This window comes from Nicrophorus vespilloides, unplaced genomic scaffold, assembly GCF_001412225.1.
Source record: "Nicrophorus vespilloides isolate i.1.1-1 unplaced genomic scaffold, Nicve_v1.0, whole genome shotgun sequence".
NCBI lineage: Eukaryota > Metazoa > Arthropoda > Insecta > Coleoptera > Silphidae > Nicrophorus > Nicrophorus vespilloides.
Window position 1 is genome coordinate 43,562 of NW_017095675.1, and position 17,308 is coordinate 60,869.

The 17,308-nt window shown below is 39.8% G+C and overlaps 3 protein-coding genes across 3 annotated transcripts; 2 read left to right on the forward strand and 1 right to left on the reverse strand.

Annotated features, from left to right (window-relative positions):
- The first annotated feature begins 65 nt into the window (after positions 1-65).
- On the forward strand, positions 66-1,975 carry LOC108559468 (vacuolar protein sorting-associated protein 33B). The gene is made up of 2 exons (XM_017916775.1): positions 66-297; positions 349-1,975. Exons 1-2 carry the CDS (start codon positions 143-145, stop codon positions 1,940-1,942), a joined length of 1,749 nt encoding a protein of 582 aa, XP_017772264.1. The 5' UTR covers positions 66-142; the 3' UTR covers positions 1,943-1,975.
- A 2,672-nt stretch (positions 1,976-4,647) lies between these two features.
- LOC108559358 (DNA helicase MCM9-like) lies at positions 4,648-5,063 on the forward strand. Its single transcript, XM_017916613.1, has 2 exons — positions 4,648-4,748; positions 4,802-5,063. Exons 1-2 carry the CDS (start codon positions 4,648-4,650, stop codon positions 5,061-5,063), a joined length of 363 nt encoding a protein of 120 aa, XP_017772102.1.
- Positions 5,064-6,062: 999 nt separating this feature from the next.
- Positions 6,063-12,236, reverse strand: LOC108559411 (histone-lysine N-methyltransferase ash1). The gene is made up of 5 exons (XM_017916687.1): positions 7,574-12,236; positions 7,304-7,508; positions 6,997-7,245; positions 6,551-6,938; positions 6,063-6,480 (listed from the first exon to the last, which is right to left on the reverse strand). Exons 1-5 carry the CDS (start codon positions 12,219-12,221, stop codon positions 6,349-6,351), a joined length of 5,622 nt encoding a protein of 1,873 aa, XP_017772176.1. The 5' UTR covers positions 12,222-12,236; the 3' UTR covers positions 6,063-6,348.
- Between the last annotated feature and the right edge of the window lie 5,072 nt (positions 12,237-17,308).

A 17,308-nucleotide genomic window follows, 5' to 3' on the forward strand; every position in this document is an offset into this window, starting at 1 on the left:
GATATTTTCGGGTCAGTTGTTTGTACTTTGGCAACGAGTCGATGGAATCCGAAGTATTTTTAGGTTCAGCCGAGCGAATAGGAAATCATGAGCTTCTACAGTATTAATCAACAAAAAGTTTAAACTCTAATATTCATAAGAGATGGACGTTCTAACGAAGAAATGTTTCTCTTTGTCGGAGATAAGCAAAGTGATGTTATCTAAGATATTTGAAAGCATTGCTGGAGATAAAGATCTAACTTTACAAAAGGAAATCATTCCTCCCTTGCAAAGGATTTGTGGAGTTACTTGGCTTAGGTAAGAACAATACTGCCGCTCACAAAGCTATCTTATCGATTTTGGTTGCAGGGAAAATGAGATTAAGCAGATATTCACCCTGGATTCAATTGCAACCAATAGACCAAACAAACAAGTCTACTTAATCTACACCAACTATAAGACCTTTTCTAAAGTAATCAATTTGGTAAGGTCCCAATTGGATCCGGATAATGCTCCCAAAGACAAATACCATGTAGTGTGCATTCCACAAAAGCTCCATGTATATGACACAATATTGGAAAGATTGGGTTTATTCGAAATAATCCAATTGCATTCCATGCAGTGGTATCCAATTTCAATAGATGCTGGCATCTTGAGCTTGGAAATTCCCAATATGTACAAGCAGATCTTCCTAAATGATGATCTCACTTTAATCATGCAGTATGCCAGGTCTATATTTCACTTGAACATGGTTTTTGGGAAACCGAAATTTATGATGTCTGTAGGAGAGAAGAGCAGTATTGTGATGAAACAATTCCAAGATCATTATAAACATAATGAGAGTAAATCAGATTTTGGTGGTTTGGTGATATGTGATAGGTCTCTAGATTATCCTAGTGCCTTATTAACACCAGGAACATACTCGGCTATGCTCAAAGAAGTGTATGATATTAAAGCAGGTCAATGTGAATGCAAGGATGTGGAAAAGTCCAAACAGTTTGAGAAATTCACGTTGGATGGTTCAAGTGATAAAGTGTATGATGATATTAAGTATAAGCACTTCATTGAGGTGACAGCAATATTGAGTGCACAAACTAAGAAGTTGAGGAATGAGGGTGAGTACTCCAAAAGCATGGCTTTGGAGGAGATGAAAGAATATGTTAGGACACAACTGAAGGAGATCAACGAAAGGAAGAAACTTGTTGCAACTCATCTGAATGCAGCCGAAACCATAGTGAGTAACTTCTTGGATAGGTTCAATAAGCAAGTTGAGGTTGAAAGAGGTATAATGCAGAACAAGAGCAAGAGCACACATTTCCAGTTCTTGATGCAACAGCTGGAAACATCAGCAGACCCAAAATCCGTATTAGCTCTGATGTGTCTAATTGGAATCACACAAGGGATAGCGGAAAGTGATTACAAGAAATTCATGTTGAGTTACATGGAGAAATTCGGATTCCAAGCGGATCAATTAGGTCTGCACGATAATTTGGTGAAGGCGAAGTTCATAGAAGAAAGCATGTCCTTGACAATAGCCAGTCTTTCGAGTAAACTGCGTAAAACACTCACGAATGCCTTTTACACGAACGCCAATAAACTGAAACTGATTCCGAGCGATCCAGAAAAGGTCAACTTGAAGACCCCGAACTGTTTCAGTTACGTCTTCGGAGGGAATTACGTACCGTTGGTCACTCAAATCGCATCGATGCTTTTCTGCTCGACGCCCATTGAAGAAGTCAAGAGTAAATTGAGCCCTCTGGGCCCGGTTCACGTGGAACACAACAATTTGTATCCTCTGCTCAACAAGTCTCTGATTATCCTAGTTATCGGTGGTGTAACTTATTCAGAAGTTGCCGCGTGCAATTTGCTGGAAAACCTTTTGGGAGCGAAAATTGTTCTCGTAAGCGACAGTATTATTTCGTCCAGCGATATATCCGAAGCCCTATCAAATACATATTCTTGAAAGTTATTATAATTATAAAAAAAAATAGTTTATAATTTTGGTTATTCGATGTTACTCTTTGTTTTGTTTGTATACTAAATATATTTTTTTAATCACAATATTCTTTATTTTTTTTTCTTCCTTCCCACTTCTTCATTTGGCTTCTGCATTGCGCGCCAACAAGCCAGCCACTGTCTGTTCAGTCAAAGCACAAAAACCAAAGTAATACTTTATTCTTCGGATTTCTTCTTCCGCCCAAATAATTAAAGTAAACAGCTTCTTCCAATAAAACCATAACTTCCTTCTTCAGCCCAATTAATTAAAATAAACAACTTCTAACTTAAATTAACTTCAATGAAAGATATACATAAAAACAAGAAAGGTTACGAGTCGAACATAAAAATATAACGTATTTCGAACCGGGGTCACAGCGGTTGAGTACATAGGTTCTTGGAGAGACCTCGGAAGGATGTAAATCAGAGCTACCTCAAGAGAAGAAGTGCCGAAGTGCCGCGGGGTCCTTCAAGGCGCAATCCTCTCTCCGACACTCTTCAATATATACTGTGCTGACATTCCCACACCTGATGATGATAGCACTCAATTACAACAGTATGCCGATGATACGGTCATTTGGTCTTCACACCGGATCCCTGCCACTGCTAATCCCTTCAGGAGGCCTGCTGCAGACTGGAGTCATGGATGAGAAGGTGGAGAATAAAGCCAAACCCTACTAAATCTCAGCTTATTGGTTTCCGGCATACCTTATGCAGCAGATGATTTCAAGACGTCAGACTGGGGATCAACCTTTGGAGTGTCGACATCGAGGAATCTGACGCCACTAGGTATCTCGGCGTCCTGCTTCATCGGACTCTCAACCAAAGCACCCAAATTGCAAACATTCTCAAATCAGTTAATTTCCGCTTCAACCTTACAGCCTGCTTCAGATCCAGACTGGGAGGATGCTCTTCTAACACACTACTACACATATACAAAACATACATCCGTCCAGTAATCACCATAGTAACTCACACTCTCATTACACCTCAACTTTTGAAAAGACTTTTCAATTTGAAAGGAAAATAATACGAAAAATTCTAAAGTTACACTACAAATATCCCTCTGCTCAACTCTACGACCTTGTTCCCTTCCCCAGCATTACAGACTTCATAAATACACTCCAAGGAAAACTAGCTCTCAGAATTCAAATACACAATCATCACACACTTTCTTATTCAAACTTCCTCCCAGTACTGTCTCAGGCTAAAACCAAAAATTAAAATGCCATTCCCTCCAGCTAAACTAGTTCCCATTTTCAATGATCTTACTGAAAACATTAGCCATTCTTTCTGTGATATTCCATATTCCAATTTCTTTCTTATTTATATTTCTTATGTGTATATAAATGTGTATTAGGTGTCCTTTAAAATGTGTAATCTTAATGTTTTCTAAATCTCTTCCTGATTTCAAGAATGTTCTGTTTTTACTCTACAATGTGCTTCTATCCTACAATGTTACTTTTTTTTTATATACTCATCAAATCTAACCCTTAAACTGCATGCTGAAAGAGCTTAGGCTTAAGCAGTATGAATACTATGTAAAATTCAAACATGTAAACCACTTCATATATGAATAAAAACATTTGAAACCAAGGATGTAAATTGGAAATGTTAACAAATTTAAATCATATGGAGGCATTAGATGTTTTAATAAAAACATTTGAAACCAAGGATGTAAATTGGAAATGTTAACAAATTTAAATCATATGGAGGCATTAGATGTTTTAATAAACTCAAGAATTGCTTTGTAGACGCCAACGTCCTCGGATTGGATGAGACACCGTATGGACGTGAGCATGGGAATTCAGTTATGCAGCAATTGCTCATGAAGAACCCCTGATGCCTCACTATTGCATTCACCACTGACCCGCAACTACATCTGTCCGAATCCTGCCACCCGATTCTGGCCAAATGCTCCGGTGCATGTCCAAGTATGTCCGGACCGCAGACGGCTAAGCTTGGCAATGTCCGCTTTACTCCTGAAACCCATCTTCTCGTACCACGGACGTCTACTGAATTCTCTTCTGAAATTGAAGTAAGATGTGCCTTTATATCTACATTCCGCTTCATATATCCTCTGCCATTCCAACAGCGATTGGGCCCTGTAAGTACCTCAGCGTGTCCATCCGTCGTCAAATCATCCGCACTCTCGTTTCCACTGATACCCTGGTGACCTGGAAGCCAGCATAAAATCACAGAGAACCCAGCCCGTTCCATCCTGCTGAACTGTGTCCTGATTAGTACCACCCAGTGATTGGTCTTAATGTTCGTCACATTCCTGGCTATCGATTTGGATGTCGTGGGTTCGCTCCATGAATGGCATACCGCTCGGCAGTGTAGATGGAGGCAAGATCCGAAAGTCTTTCCGCAGAGAAGATATTCCGAGTTGGAATGCAAATGCCGAAGTTACTGAAAGTCTAATATATGCAACGAAACAACGTATACATTTTCAGGATTGTGAAAGATACACGTCTGAAAATATCAAAGCAAATGATGATGAACGTTTTCACAATAACAATTAAAGAGGATTGAAATAAAGTAGATGAAAGTAGTAATTTCAAAAAATATAGCATTCTTCATTGATTCATAAAACTATATATATATAGTACAAACAAGTGACTCGAAAATATCCGAACAACAATCATTAAAATGTCAATTGTACTGATAGTAATGACAATTGTGATCGCGTACCTCCCAAATAAACATAAGGAAAAGTTAATGAAAGTACTGGAAGATGTGGATAGTACGAAACACTTTGGATTTGCTTTAATGTGAGTAGTAAAGAATCCACATTTTTTTTCACTGTTAATCATTAAATATAAAGGTTTGTAGAGATCTGCGATGCAGATCCAAAGTTAGCCAATTCCATACTTGGAAGCCCAGAAGAAGGTTTACAAGCATGTGATAACTTGATTATCAGTGCACAAGAGGCATTGATCACTCAAACCGACAATAAAATCTATACTTTAAAGAAAAATGTGCATGCAAGAGTATTTGGGTTACCAACATGCCCAGAAGTGCACAGGACTGATTTACCAAAACCCACAGATTTTGGGAGTTTCTTACAGTTGTCTGGTACAATTTAATCCATAAGATTTTGATTAATTAATAAACTTTAAAACTTACAGGTTTAATTGTAAAAACAGCTTCGATGAAAGTGCTAGAATATATGAGAGATTATGAATGCATAAAATGTAAATATAAAATGACAATATATGCTGATGATGAACTACAGCATTAATCCACCAACGTTTTGCAAGAATCCCAAAATCTGCAAGAGGATTGAAATAAAGTAGATGAAAGTAGTAATTTCAAAAAATATAACATTCTTTATTGATTCATAAAACTATATATATATAATATATATATATATATTAATATACCTATTTAAATTAGATATTTGAATATCTAAAAAAATGAGATAAAACAATTTGTATAATATTACATAGTATATAATCAGGCAAAAAAGATACATGTAGTACAAAGTGAACCTAAATATTATATAATGTAAAGAAAAATAAATAAAAAAAATATAAATACTAAGTAAAAAGAGAAAAATATAATAATGTTGTACAATTTGCAAGGATCGTGCAATTAAACTCACTGGTCTGTGCTAAATAAACCGCATTCTAAATAAATAATGTACAACATCACATGTGTATTATTACTATTATTATTAATATGTATATGTAAATAGAAATAATAATATTAATAAAAAAGGATTTTCAAAATAAAATAAAAATAAATATGGCATAAATACTGAACGATTTAGATTTAGCTTCGGTTCTCGTAATAATAATAATATAGTACATACACAATAATAAAAATTAAACAAAAATCATTCTAGATTCATAGATTATAACATAACATTAACATCTCATGCTTTCACATTGAATAAAAAAAAAATATAAGATGTAACTAAAAAAAACACATATAATCCAAGTTTGATTTTCCCTCGCAATAAGTAATAATTATTTAATAATAATAATAATAGACAAAAAAAATAATAATGTGTATTAAGTAAGAAAACTGAAAGTTATTTCGATAACAGCTATATACAAGTATAGATTATAAATTAAATTAAATGCATTGAAAATTAAAAAAAAAACATTGTAGGCCAATTAGCAATAATAGAGTTAACAACAAAAACTATGACTAGCTCTTATTAGTAGTAGTGATGTAAGTAAAAAATACAGTTGTTTTTGTTTAGATCGAAAAATTATTTGTGGTTTTTAATTTTTAAATTAAAACTTTCATTTGAGAGTTCGCGTGTAAATACGATTAATTTGTTTGTTTAATTCTTATAGCAAAATGTTTTAAGTAATTATTCCTTATTTATATTACAGCAGTTATCACCCAAATTTTACCTTTTTAAAGTCTGTTTTTTCCACGTCTCCTGCCACCTTCGAGTAAATAAGACACATCCAGGGATTGCTTAGTTGGCAGTTTGCTCAACAAATTTAATAGGATTCCATTCAATCGAGCCTTTTGTTCTGTCGGAGTCTAAAAAAAAATGTGAAACGAATGATTAAATGGATGTAGAATGAGTGTTTGAAAATAAAATAATATTTACCCTAACGATTGGAACGTGAACGGCTGCTGGAATTGCCGGCACAGTTTCTTTGACTTCCTCAACTTCTTGAGGTTTTCTTCCACGCTGTTTGGTGTACATCGGATCCAGATCGTGGGGAGTGTAAGTTCTTGTTACCTTCAGACGCGTATCGAAACGTTCGAAGGCGTACGTCTTCGTGCAGATCGGGAATTTCGATTTGGAAACTTTGCTGAATAATCTTGCGCCCTTGTCAACGCGATATTCGCAAATGTAGATGTGCTCTTCTGGAGCGCCTATGGGTCTTCCCTTGCAGTAGGTGTTGAAATCCATCACCCAACAGTGCGAGATGATCAGTTCTACGGGGACGGCCTCGTAAAGGGGCACTCGCATCACCTCGTTCGAATAGAATCTAAGGAAGAAACGTTTTGAAATCGGCAAACGAGTTTCGTTTATAATGTAAGACTCACTTTCTCGTTGGTTCATGGTAAGTCTCGTGGGGCCTTAAGTAATGATGACCGTAAGCAAAGCGTGTCCCGTTCTTCGAGTCCTTCCACAGCCTCTCTATCCTAAAGATATCCAAATCCGCGTATTTGATTTCCCCGATCGTGTCGTACGTGTGCTTCTTATCGGTGCCGGGAATTGGAATGTCCCTAAGCACGTACACGGTGTCGCCTTGCCTCAATTGCAATTCGCCTCTCATCAGAGTCATGTAATACCTAGAATTCGCAAATGTTATTATGCCGTTTATCCGAAGAGAGCGAAAACAAAACTTACTGATGACCGTGTTCAGTGTATTCATCCATTGGGATTTCGTAGTCCACGTCTCTGGCAACGCATTTCTCGCAATGATAACTGGGAGCATCCGCATTCGCTTTGACGCACTCGCAATGCTGCCAGACAAGACACCGCTCGCATTGAATCATGAGCCCTTCATCGCGGAACATGCCACAAATGCAACGAATAATATCTTCCTCTTCGCCTAAGACAATAAAACAAAGTACATTAATACATTGCTTGGTGAACAAGATGAAACAAGAAGCATACCTTTTTTCTTATTGGATGTGAATTTGGCTGGTGGTTTAACGCCGAGGACATGTTGGAATTTCGGGAGACTTTCCTTCTTCGCCTCGTTATAAACCTTCTTCAAACGCGTGGATGCCACTCCCAAATCTGCGGTCCTTCCATAGAACTTGATGACATTTGTGAATATCCTATTCATATCGGCGTCGAAGCTCTCCACGTTCTTATAGACGCCAGTCTCGATGTTCTGCTCTATCGTAGTCAAATCGATCGGTTCCGTTATCTTCTGATAATACTCGGGCACTTTTCGCTTTGCTGGACACAGCATAAACGGTGTGCTCAGCTTCTCGTCGTTACCATCCTTGTACTTGATAACAACGTTGAAGATGTCACGCAGAAGATTCGCCAGACGAACGGTTTTGTGAAGCTCAGGATCATCTTCCGCCTGTGCTAGTTGCCGTGTTTTCATGTTCCTGGGCTGTCGCAGTGCGTTCAGGTGGTTCAAGAACGAGATCTGGTCCGTTGGTGTGGGCGCTTGGGTTCTGGAAACGGTGGATGTTAACGACCTATCTCTGACCCGTTTCACCTTCTTCAGATTTCGCAGAAGGAAACAATGGTGCTCCAGCACGAACAGCCGTTGAGAGTGACTAATTGGTTTCATTTGGGGAACAATCGAGGCCGGAGGCGGCAGCGGTGGCGGAGCCGTAACTACTTCTTTGGCGTTGCTCGTTGCTTTCTTCGCTTGATTCTTGCGCGGCCTTCCGACTCTTCCGGCTTGCGGAGGGGGATTTTGCACGGGAATTTGCCTTACCCTCTGGGATTTCCCACCGATCACACCTCGGCAATTTTCGCTACCGCACTTGCACTCCTGACCTTCAGCAGGATTGAAGAGTGAAAAGTTGTAGTCGTACGTCAGTTCTTCGCCCGGTTTTATTTCTCGTAACGAGAAGAGAGCCATCCGGAATTGTCCATTCACCGACCACTTTTGCATCTCGCAATTCGGTTGACAAGAATGGTTAACGAATCGACCATCACCACCCATGCGATGACCATCGATCACTAAGCCACCATCTAAATGCAGGCAGTAGTGATGGGTGTCGTGCACGTATCTGCTGGCCATGCGTTCTTTGAATTCCTGATCGGAAACCACCTCTCCGACGTACTCCAGGATGAAATCACCGTTTTTGATGGCCGAATTCGTGCGGACTCCCCAACCCTTGCTCTCCGTCATGAACTTCTCGATTCCCGGTGACCACTCGTGCTTCTGGATCTTCTGGTTCTGGCACTTGTGAGTCGCAGGACACTCCGCTAAGACCAATCTGTTGATGCAATCGTCGCCACAACCGGATTGAGGAGAACAATTGCATGGTTGAGGTTCGCAGGCGCCGGCTGTATTCTTAACGTTATAAATATTCGTTCTAATTTTCCTATAATTCCAAGAAGGCACCAAATCTCTGCCGGGTAATTGCGAATGCGTGTGTTGCCACCACAAGTCGTAAGGCAGCTGAAACTCTATTTTCCGGCACCTCAAGTATTTGCCGCAATGGTAAGGAGCTGGTAATAATCCGTACGGATGTTCTTCCGGATTATAAGACAATTTAGTTTTTGTAGTAACGTACTCGTTTCGCTTCATTTTGATTGTCTCGTCGTCTTCCTTATAATAATCAGAGAACAGTCCAGCCAGTAAGCACTTCTTCCTCCACCTCGGCACTTTCCTGTTCTTCTTCTCATCCCCAGACGCCGAAGCTCTATCATCCTTGAACCTCTTATCGAACGCTTCTATACTGCTGGCCGGCGAAGTATCTCTTAATCTTTTCTTCAAATGCCCTTCGTTGCACTTTCGCTCCAAACCGTGTCGTCTCCTCAGTTTATTCTTCTTTCTGAACCTCTCGATCCTCGCCTCCAGTGTCAAATCATCAACATCGCTGCTCGTGTCTGTTTTCTTCGAGGTGTCCACCGATGTCGAAGGTGAACTGTTCCTCAAAGACATCCGTTCTTGTTTAACATCAAGAGAATCAAAATCGATACGATCCTCTTGCGGTAAACTATCACATTCACTAGAGACTTCCCATTTAGAAACTTTGTAGAGATCAGAGGATACCTTTTCGGTGTCGCTCTTTTCCGATCGTTCCACGAAAGAGGAATATTCTTCACCGTCTTTCGGCACCCTATCGCATGAATTAATTTCCGGAGTGTTTATAATAGGTACGATTATTTCCTGCACGATTTTCTTTTTCTTCTTTTTGACTGTTGGAAATCCTGTGCGATTTATGGCTCTGCGTTTTCTTACACGCTTCTTCACCTCTGCGATTTTATTCGATGCAACGGTTGCTGTAGTTGCGCTTGTCGGAATTGTCTTAATATCATTTTTAATAGTTTCAGGTACTTCGGGTATCGTGTTTGTGTCATGATCAGCTGCTTCGGGAATGTTGATTTCTAAATCTACTGTGGGCATGAAGATTCCTGTAGGTTTCTCATCGACGACAGATTCCAAGATCTCCGGTTCGATGGGCTTCGCTTTCTTGCAGGCGGGGTATTTGATCACAGTCGCCCGAACCTCACTCTTCACTTCCTTCTTGCGTTTATTGCTATCCGAACTCTCCGCAGGGCTTATTTTCGAGGCTAGATTCGACGTCAAATCTTCCAATCGATTTTTCTTGCGAGTATTCATTTGGGCCGTGTTGTTCTCTATTCTCTTGGTCACCTCATTCAATTTAGCTGTTAAATTGCGTTTCAGATTCATTTCAGAGACTACGTTCTCCATCGTTTCGGGTTTCTCTTGTAGAGTTGCAATTTCTTGAGCGGCCTGCTCCAATCTGTGACGTTTTTTCGGAGTTGTTGCCGTAATCGAAGCGGGTTTCTCCTCTTTCGGCGAGACTTCTTCAACTTTAACTTCCTTCAGCTTCGGCGATGTGTACTTTGTGATGCATGCTTCGATCGCTTCCTCGATGTGATCGGAAACTCCGTATTCATTGTTGTTTATCGTGGGCACCTTCGGTGAAGAATTCGCTGATTTGATGGGACTCGGTTGCGGATGTTGCTCGACTTTTTTCTCTACGAGGATTTTGTTTTTGTTCTTGCTGTCTTCGCTAACGATCACTTCCTCGGGTTTATTCTCGTTGGTCGTCAGGTGATAGTGACGTTTCTTGAGCGGCAATCGCTGCTCGTTTGAGGTCGGTTCTTTGTTGATAGTGGTGGTACTCTGTTTCTTCTTTTTGCGGTCAACGTTATCGGACGTTTTCCGTTTCTTCGAGACTTTTTTGATATTTTTAAGAATCTCCGGCACGTTTTCCTTGGCCGGTTTGCATGTACTAATGTTGCACAGTTTCACAAAATCTTGCACTAACTTATCTATTTCGCTATTCAATTTCGGATCTACGTGTGCGGTTGCTAGAGGCTTCAGTATTTTGAACTTGCACTTTTTGTGCTTCTTGTGTTTGTGCTTGCTGTGCATCAGTTTGGCGTTCTTCAACGCTAGATATTTATTTTTAACACGATCTATTTTATTTTTGCTTCCTAGTATAACACGGTTATTGTTGGATTTGGTTTTGTGGGAATGGCCTTCTTGTTTTTGTGGCACGTCCTTGTTCAATTCCAGGCGTTTGCTGACCCTTTCGCATATATTGTACAGGTGCGTGGATTTCGACGATTTGCTGTTTTCTTTGACGCCGTTCGCTTTGTTGTTGGTGTTACCTAGACTCAGGCTGTTGGTGTTCGTGGTGAGCTGCTGGATTTCCTTGTCTTTGCTGGATTTACTCTTCTTCGTTTTATTGCTTTTCAGTTCCATTTTGGTGGGGGCGGGTTTTGATTCGACTTTGTTCTTGGGAGGCCGCCCGGGTCCTTTCTTGACGATGGGCGGCCTCCCGACTTTACGTCTCGGCGGATACAGTACTCTATCCGTGTTGCCGTACAGAATACGATCGAATCGATTCGAAGTTACCGGTAACTTCGCCTGCTGCTCCTTGATTTTCTGGCTGCTCTTCCCCTGGCACTTCTTCTCCTGCTGCCCGTACTTGCCGCCCTTCGTCACCGGCAGCGGACTGCAGTCGGGGCTGGACACGTGGTCCGGACTGTTCTGTATTCCCGAGTCCGGGGAGACGTTCGGATCCGTGTAGGACTCGATGTTCAGCAAGGACTTGTCGACGATCTTCGAGCTCTCCGGATTCTTGTTGATCTTCTTCGGCCTGCCGCGTTTCCTCTTGACAGAATCATCAGCTGATAGAGCGTTCGGAGCGTCGCCGCCGTTCTGGTTGGGACCGGACCCGCCATCAGCGCCGCCCGACTGTGACGTCGATGTGCTCAGCAATTGCGTCTGGGCGACGAATTGCTGCAGCAGGCTGTTTGCATATAGGCTGCTGGGATTCGGAGGCGGATGAGATTCGGATTCGCTGGAGCTCTCGGTGGTTCGCTGGATAATCGCATTGACGGCCTGCTGCGGCAGCTCCATGTCGGATCCGGAAGCGTCGCCGGTCTGCGGCGAGCTTTTCTCCGTCTCCTCGAAGGCGCCGAACGCGTCCAACTCCTGCTGATCGGGAAGGATGGCAGCTAAATCCTCCTGCCTGATCTCCTGCAGCTGGAGGCTGCAAGAAGCGAGCATAGCGCTGTCCGCGTCCGATTCATCGGAATCCGAACTCGAGCAGGGCGCGCTCCTCGACAGCGGCAGAGACGCCATCTGAAACGAACAAAGAAATAAAATATATAGATGCAGATGATTGCTGGAAGCAGAAGGACATCCTTGCAACTGTCGCTCCTGCAATTCAATGCATTTTATTGGCCTCATTACAGTGTCATTTGTTTAATTTTCTTTCGTGTCGTGGACAGAAGGTATTTGGGGAGGGACCAGGTGCTATTTTATGGGGCAAGGTGGTACTGTCGCATTAAAAAAAAAATATGCAAATCGAATTGGGGTTCGAGTATGTAACACACGTAATTCGAGGAACAACAACGAAATATAATTTAATTAGCTTACGAGCCCCACGGGCGCACATGCAGTTCAATACACTCGAAAGTATTTCGAGAGAGACAGAACGAAATAAAAATTAAACAACAACACCTCATGAACGAAGAGGTTTTTTCTTTTTCTTTTTATTTGAAAGTTTCTTCCATTATTTTTATCGAGGAATGCTAAATGTAAATGATTAATGTCGTTATTCTATTTACGAAGTCATGGAATGTTGTTCCGCTCGTAAACGTATATATTCACAGATATACATTTCTGTTATTTTTCATCTGCTTTTTTTCTTATCTGGCCAAGGTTACGTATTTAAATTTCACGATTGGTCTCATTGTTTCCGCACGATCTTCGCATTTAGGTGAACCTAGGAAGGACATGGTTCTAGGCGTTGCGCATTATTTTATCTTTTTGTTCCCTTCCACCTATAATATTCATATATAATTGTTCCGCAGTTCCACGGTCTGCATATGTTTCATTGATACGGCCATAAATTCTAATTACGCAAAATGCAAATAGCTCGCGCGATTTAATTAGGCGAAAAACCCAGTCACGATTATCGAGCGGCCTAATCCAATTTCATAAACCGGCGGCGTTACACTACAACAATAACAACATGCATAACCATCGTACGTAGATGATGATGATGATGCATGGGTATTGTTGAAGATTTTCTGATCGGTGGGTGGTGATGGTGGTGGTAATAGTAAGTAGTATATAGTAGTCGGGAGTCGTGAGAGCGTGTGAATCGCGGAGCGTTTTTGATCGGAGAGTCCAATAGTTTTCTACTTTATGCGATTGCCTTATATGAAATACTGACACATTATGAAACTGCACCTTTACTTGATCTTTACAAATGCCTGTTTCGAACGGCTGCCTTTTAATTGCCTTCCACCGATCAATTTTATTACACACATCGCGATATCTCTCTTTCTCGTTCTTTGTGTATTTTCAAATCTCTTTCCTTCTTTCCGTAGCTTTTTCACTTCGGCGACTCGAATCACCGCGCGATAAATGTTTGAATTGTAGAGTAATTAACAGACAGACACACACACACACACACATAAAAACATAGGAATTCGCAGTTGTACAACGCCAGTTATGAATATAATTTATGCAGCACAGAATCAATCAATCTCGCGAAAATGTGAAAGGTGCGAGTTATTGCTTAATTACACTTCGGAGTATTAACGAAACCACTCTTAAACCTCATTACAGTCCTTAATTTACGCCCGTAACACGTTCACCTAAGCTGGGTCGATAATAGCCTCAGTTGTTAGAACTAAACCTATACATTTAAACACTGAATACCAGCTATTAAATAATCTCAAACTAATTTTATCGCTTTAACGCGTCGACAAAACTATTAACAAATAAGAACACATATTATTTCTGCAAGCATATGCATCTATCTGAAGATATTCAGAAATACAGAACAAATATTTAAGAACATTTCTGCAACCGCAAAATACTTAAAATGTGCATATTTATGATCATAAATTATTCTACGTATATATTCTTTTAAAACAGTGATTTGGAATTTTATAATAATTTAGAAAGTACGATACATTTCTGTATATTAATAAGAATTATGTAAGAATCGTGTATATTTGCAATATATGATTGATCCTAGTAAGAAATATTGTCAAGATTTCTCGAGAAATCTTCTATTTCATATGAATAAATCTAGTATGTATTGCATACATTCAAATTTATTCTTTAATAAATCGCACATTTAAAGTATAATAGTTTAAATTATGTTTATTTGAATTGTTTAAATGTGGGCAGAAATTTCGGAATATCTGTAACTCGAGAAAGTCTTCTATTTTGCGTTGTTAAGAAGGGAGTAAATGTTGTATCCTTGCCAACCGCTCTAATTTATAGTCTCTTCGCCGCCAATAATTCACATATTCAAGATGTTAAATCACGAGTGTTAAAAATTGCATCACTTGTACAAAAATTTTATTGGCAAACAGCGCCTCCGGTCTTTTGATAATCTCTGCGATGGAACGATCTACGATTGATCCGATTACGCAAACGAGTAGATGAAATGTTTCCTTCGTCTGTCTCAGCTAAAAAGCGTCGTTCGGAGGTGTACTTATTTATTTATTTAATATAGGAAAGTAGAAATCTGGCGTTGGAAGTAAAACAAACGCGTTGTCGCGTTATGATTAAATTTATGCGATTTCCGCGTTTCGATTCAGGTCGCAGAGCGGAGCCAGACCAAGTCAAGAAGTGGTTCTGAATGCATTGTGTCCTGGAAATTCCTGTGGGCGGCGGCGGCGGCGAGAAAAAGTTAACAATTCTATTAAAGAAAAATATAAATAAATAAATAAAATAATAACCGACCGAGATATAAAGTGAAGAAGGAGAATGAAAAAACGGCGGTGGCGCACACATTCTACGAGACACATTATTATCTAATTGTGTGTTGTGCAAAAGGACGGTATTTACGACGGTCTGTGCGCGACTAGAAATTCCACATTCCGCGCTCCGACGTGTCTGCAGATATTATTTAAACAATAACGTAACCTGGACGAAGCCGGGTTTACCGGGAGAGAGGGTTGAGGTTGCGTGCGAAGACCCCATCCGGGTTGCATGTGGCGCCTTGAAGGGGTTCGGCGACAAAGAACGATAAAAAAAAAGTAGTATGCATAGAAATAAATTGTATATATATATGTACGTTCGTACACACAAACACATATAATAATGCAAAGTGCCGCGGCCCCAGATAAATTTTAATGAAAAGGAAATGCACGACGTCCACGATTAAAAACAATTCTGCATGGAAATTGCGGTTTCCAGTATCGTGCCTTTATCAAAAGCAACAAAAATAACGTGTACATATAACAAGAGCGAGACTTCTTCGTCTTCTCCTCCTCCTCCTTCTCCGACGGCGAATATTGATATTCATGTTTTAATGAAAAAGATAGATGTGTTCATTTCATGGTCTCCGTGCAAAGAGGTACGCATTTCTGGAGTCAAGGCCATCCGGTCGCATTGTTGTCTCTGTTCACCGCGGAGATCTCATACAAATGTACTCTGCGGCGATGTTTATAGATCGATTAATTGATTATGGTTTAATAAACGAGAGAAAAAGAGAAGAGAGAGAGCAAGAGCGTTCCCTCCCTGAAACAGAAACAACTTCTAATTACTTAACACCATCGCAGATGCTGCGTCCAACTAATCCTTGTGCTTCTTATTGTTATTGTATTATCTCTCTTATATGACTTTCATTTATAATCTCGCACATCATCTCATTTCGTTAACCATATGGAATATTTTCTTCGCTGAAACATATTATTATTATTAATGTACACAACAATCTTCAATATTTACATCCAGAGAATACTAAAGAAACATTACGCAATGATGACACTTGCAAATGTCATACATATAAGTAGAGATAATCAACACTTATATCGTTTGCAAATTAAGATTAATTTTCAACGAGAATCATTCAATTCATCAGAATATTTGGACAGTTTATCATCGTTGCTTTATGAAAGCTGTTTCCTTCAATTCATCAAATTTTGCTGTTGTGCGGTTAAAGTTAATTGGTCGAATGTTCGAGTCACTTAAAGCAAGTATACCATACTTGTCCAAGATTTACTGAAAGCTGCGACAAGTAAATTATAAAAATACTAAGAATTTAATATTAGTTGACACCTCTCAGACATTAACAGTGTTCTTTTCGAAATCCACAATCTCTTTAAATGAACGCATTATTAAGCTTAATAAGAAGAAAATGTGATCTGGCGAATCGCAGGATTAGGAGAGTTAAAGTAACTAATAGCCAGTGTAGGCGGTCACGAAACGCGCGCTAAACTGCCGCGACCTCCGGACCAAATCTCTGGATTTGACGGATCGTCAAAACGAATATGTATAATATATATATATAAAGTATATACGCCGACGTAACCTTTAGTGAGGCTCGCTTAGAAAATTACGGCCGTTGCGCAACGCTCGCCGTGTGCCATTTAATTGTTTCGTAGCTTTTACAAAATTTGCAGCGAGTTCTTAACCGACGAGAGATGAAAGAAAGGAAACCGCGCGCACGGATCGACGTATTAAGGAAGGCGAGATGAAAAACTGTCTATTAATATAATTTTAGTTCTTGGTTTCTATTTCCGGAAAAATTCACGCGAAAACAGTAATAATAAAACTATATAGTTATTGTTACAGTTTCATTTTCGCGCGCGCGCTCGCGAATATTCCGAGATTCCGGCTTGTTATTGAGACAGCCTTGTCTGCAAATTACCGCAATTAACAATTAAGCGCAGCCAATTAAATCTATTTCGTTCGCCTCCTTTTCCAACCGACCGCAATCCTCTATATCTCGTGTCTCCATATACTCCGCGCTTTACCAATGATCACTCCGATCTCTGTGATACGTCTTTTCATTCGCAAATACAATTTTAAAAAAAATATAGAAAAATTCGCCATGGTCATGTTGCGGTTACACGAGTTGCGTGTTGTTTGTTGTAGCAGCGTTTATTGCAACAACAAAAAAAAAATATAGCGACGTAGAGACACACACATCGGAGTTCTATTAATAATTAACAACGACGAGAACGTGTTCAATCATCGAATAATATATTCGCATCGCGGAATATCCAGTTTGCTGTAACTCAAAAGATATGCATCAATCTTCTCGATTCATCTGTACAGATACAAAGATTCAGTTTCAATGTCGAATAATTAAATGAATGAAATATTTAGATAATAATCTGTGTGATTTTTAGCATCAAAATTTACATTGTTAAATTGTTTTTAATGGAGCAAATTTTCGAAATTTTACATTGAAA